The sequence below is a fragment of the Atta colombica genome, unplaced genomic scaffold (assembly GCF_001594045.1).
Source record: "Atta colombica isolate Treedump-2 unplaced genomic scaffold, Acol1.0 scaffold261, whole genome shotgun sequence".
NCBI lineage: Eukaryota > Metazoa > Arthropoda > Insecta > Hymenoptera > Formicidae > Atta > Atta colombica.
Window position 1 is genome coordinate 289145 of NW_017259361.1, and position 4560 is coordinate 293704.

Below are 4560 nucleotides of genomic sequence, written 5' to 3' on the forward strand. Positions count from 1 at the left end.
ATTTTATTCATTTTTGAAATTCTTGATCCATCATACTTGAGTCAGCCATTTTGAATTTTGATTTCAAATTTGATTACGATCTCAAAAACTTCTACAACGTTTCAAAAAAATCACTTCAACGAGTCGTAAAAAACGCATTGGCGCCAAAAAGCGTCAATATCGCTCAAGAGATTAATATTAAACACTATGATTAAATTACCCTTTCGTCCAAATTTCACACTTCAAGGCATGTCGTTTGAATGCTCTCTGACATTGTCTAGAGGTGCGGTTTATAATACCATTCAGCAAAAATGTGGCTTGATATTCAGGATTGGCAGAATCTTTAATCGTCAATGTCCTATCTATAGGATGATTATCCAATGGAAATGGAAATTCATACATTACATATGTGTCTGCCTCCCGAGAATAATTAATTCCTCTAATTATCGAAATTTCTATATCATTATCGTTTAAATCCGTGCAACTCCTGAAAAAAATATAAATTCTTTTAGATTTAACCTGTATAATATAAAAAAGAAATTAATAAATAATTTGACAAGAAAGCAATAAGACAATTAAAGAATTAAAGATAATTAAAGAATTAAACAATTAAAGAGATAAAATAAAATCTGATAAGATCATCATTTTACCGATTCGATAGATCTTACATACATGATTTATGTGTCATCGATACATAACTACATACTGTATCAATATTTCACTCACTCACTCACTCACTCACACACACACGTGCGCGCGCGCGCGCGCGCGCGCGCGCGCACACACACACACATACACACACACACACACACACACACACACACACATACAAATTTGCATAGAGCGATATTGTATAAAATTAGGGTTCACAATCTAGAATCAGGAGCACAATCTTGCATAACGCGTAGAATGCATAAAAAATGAACCAATCAAAATTTTTAATAATGTACAACTTTTCTAATGAAATTTTATCTCTCTTTGTTGTTAAACCTTACATATCTATATTTAAATTACATATACCAATAAGAAAACTGATGTATACTAACTGTACTATTTGATAAGTTTTTGTTTCATAATGATGTTGTGGTGGTGGCAATGAATCACGTTTTCGAACTCTCAGCATATCTAAATCTCGCGTGTAGCTCAGTGCAAGCCGTTCCCATCTATTATATCCAGGAACATCTCCCAGTGCTTTTGAATGATCTCGTGTAGATAAACACCACTGTAAAGCCAATTCTTATATAAAGATTGATAAATTGTATAATTATTAATTTATGTTAAATCATACAAGATGGTATTTAGTAAATTATGCAAATGTCAATCTTTTCATAATATAAAAAAATATCACTAAATTTTCTGTTATGCTGTAAATTATTCAATTATCACCTTAATTTGTTTCATTAATTGAGTGTCAAGATTTTCATAAATTGTATCGTCTGTCCCATTCAAGTCCTCCGAGAAATCTTTGGATATCAAGATGAAATTCTCATCCTTTTGTGCTGTACTAAGTTCTACTTTTTCAAGAGGCGATAACGGAATTGAAGTCATATCAACGGGCAAGCCAGCTTTACTAGCTTCGATTAAAGGTTGTATCCCTTTTGCTTGTCTTAAATAGTCACGAGCCAAATCCATATCTCCGTCTTTCTTTGCATTTAGAGCAGCTTGCTTTAATTCACGTTGTCGTAGTTGCAATTGTAGCATTTGCTTTTCTGCACGTGATGTAATCCTTTGATTTGATTTCTGTCCTAATAACAAAACACAGCATAAAGAGAATATAAATATAATGTGTTCCATTTCACGCAAGATGTGCATATCATTTTATTCTTTTTTAATACTCAATGAACAACAAGAATAAAATAAATAATGCATGCATATCATTTTGAGAATGCACTCATAGAAAATATCCTAACAGATAAATATCATAAAAACAGATGAATTTACACAAACAACATTGTTTTAATTTCCATCCCAATTTTTCTTTACAGTTCTGTATCCTTATAGTTTTGTATTTTAACAAAGAATACAAGTAACAGAAAGAGCCCATAAGAGTCAGTTATAAAAATCAATTCTTATCAATAAAAAGAGATAAATCAAGATATAAAATACACTATATTAAATTTGAATCTTTAATATTACGTTTTGGCTACAATATTAAGCTATCTTCAAATATTCAAATGCAGAGATATTGTAGAGCAAGAAACGCTCTAACAGAAAAGTTAGAAAATTATATGATATAATTATATAGAATTAACAAAACATCGTAATCACATTCACTGAAATACGAGTGTCCGATCTGTTATAACAGAACATAGATTGCAGCTTGAATGAGAAATTCTGGGCAAAGAACTATGTTATGATAAACGTGTAATTTCGAAAATGTTGAATATTTAAAAATAAAAAAAATAGTCTCAATCTCCAAACGGACACAGAGAGTTTTCATAAAACTTATATCGAGTATAAACAAGATTTAACTTTGCAATGCCAAAAATAATTTTTAATTATTATTTTCTAAGACAGTTGTTTGTTTGTTGAAACAGTTATTTTAACTTTTCTTGACTATTATTTGTATTGACTATCTTTTTGATTCTAATTTTTACTTTTTGATAATTCTGTTTCTAACACTATATCTATTATATGTATTCAAACTAACCATTATAACTGTTCTGACGAGCATCCTTCTCAATATATTGCGAAATATAACTGTATGGCCTTGTCGGTGAGTTTTTTTTTATCACAGTAATGATTTGTTTGTCTTTATTATCATAAATTATTGTAACAAATTTATACAATTTCCTACAATTTATATATTTTTTTTATTTTGATTTTTATCGAATAATTATCATCAATCGATCGTCCAATCATTCGTGAATAATTTCTGTTTCTCTATAAGGCACTCATCAGGCTTTATCTAATATATCATCTACAAGTATAATTTTTTATCACTGCATTCCCCATTTTACAACATTTCTACGTTTATTTAAGATGGCTCAATATTATAACCGAAACATGTAATATTAAGAATTATATTTTTCAAATATAAATGTAAATTACATAAACGAGATTTTACCTCTAGGAGGAGGAATAGGTGGTTGCACAGACTTTTTTGCAATGCTATTTTCAGACGATTCAGACTCGGATGTAGGTTGCACAGTGATATCATTATTTTGTGGAGTCAATATTAACGGTGGAAAACCAGGTGGAACAGGAAGTTCTTCCAACGGAACTGTCTTTCCATGCGTATATAACTTTATAGCATCCTCAAATTGTTTGCAAATTCTACCATATCTCCGAGCTTTAGATGTATTACCCTCATCTTCAGCAGCTACTTTTGTTCTTCTGTATACCTCGAGACGCTCTTTGAGAGCTCCTTCTATATTCTCAGGATTGCACTTTGCTGGACCAGCTTTTAACATAATAATTAACATAATAATTTATATTCATATTTATTACATTTTTCTTTTTTTTTTTTATCAAACTTGAATATTATGTATAGCTTTCTGTTATCATAAATACGAATTTACAATAGTATACAAAGTGTATTAAATCTCACATTACCTTTTCTTCTTAAGAATGAATAGTGCATTGGGGGAAAAATTTCCATTATCAAAACTTATCTAAACTATCTCTAATATTAATATTTTAATTTTCTGGAAGCTATCAAAAGTAGGTTACAAATAAAATAAAGACTGAAATTTTATATAGGAATATTTTACATAGGTTGAATAGAATATCATTGGATAAGTCTTTTAAGGGGATTCTATAGTAGAAAGAAAGGGAGAGAGGAGAGAGGGAGAGAGAGAGAGAGAGAGAGAGAGAAAGAGAGAGAGCCCAAATTCTGATGAAATCGCTGTTTTATAGTTTTAATAAAAGCGATACATTGACGTATCGCTATATACTAATCAATATCACACATGAATTTTTGTAAAAAAACAAGGTTTTAATTAGATATCTAAGTCTAATTCTTAGAATTCCACGTTGTTTGTTCAACCTACTGGTCTGTGGATCACAATTTTGCAAGTACAGTTACAAAACTTTTATATTAAGCAAATATCACACACATGCTGGGAGCTTTAAATGCCACATTGGATTAAGAAATGATAAAGACTTTAATTTAAAAAATTGTATTCATTCTCGGTATAAACTCCGCTTCACAGACACGTATTATTGTAATGCATATACTTTAATCCTGAAAAAAGATTTTCGAATCTGTGAAAGAGAAAAAAATAATTTCTATACAAAAATTATTGCGTTTAGTCGATAATACATACAACTTTAGAATTTCCTTAAAGGAATATTATATCGTCTGTTTTATGGATTAAATGCCAATAATTTTTGTGTTGCAAATTTCTTTTTTCTTTTTTTACAGATTTGAAAATCAGAACTGTAAGTTTTTTCATAATTTTTGACTGTGATTTGGCTAATTCTTACAGTATGTCTTACCATTACTGTTACAAAAATGTGTGCAGGCCCCTTAATTTGTTGAAAATCATGACGTCTGCTGATCATACAATCATAAAACGATTGTAAATTGTTGCCTTCTGTTGAAGCAGCCATTGATGTAATAGTAATATATATATATAT

The 4560-nt window shown here is 29.8% G+C and overlaps 1 protein-coding gene across 2 annotated transcripts in view; it reads right to left on the minus strand.

Moving 5' to 3' along the window:
• LOC108689152 (coiled-coil and C2 domain-containing protein 1-like) overlaps positions 1–4560 on the minus strand; it is a 15225-nt gene that overhangs the window by 6549 nt on the left and 4116 nt on the right. Inside the window, exons 6-9 of one of the 2 annotated variants that reach the window (XM_018195795.1) lie at positions 3047–3382; positions 1366–1724; positions 1026–1201; positions 200–466 (exon numbers count right to left, since the gene is read on the minus strand). In XM_018195795.1, the coding sequence (XP_018051284.1) occupies positions 200–466; positions 1026–1201; positions 1366–1724; positions 3047–3382 (1138 nt within the window). The remainder of the gene's footprint in view (positions 1–199; positions 467–1025; positions 1202–1365; positions 1725–3046; positions 3383–4560) is intronic. The other variant, XM_018195798.1, reaches the window with a different exon arrangement.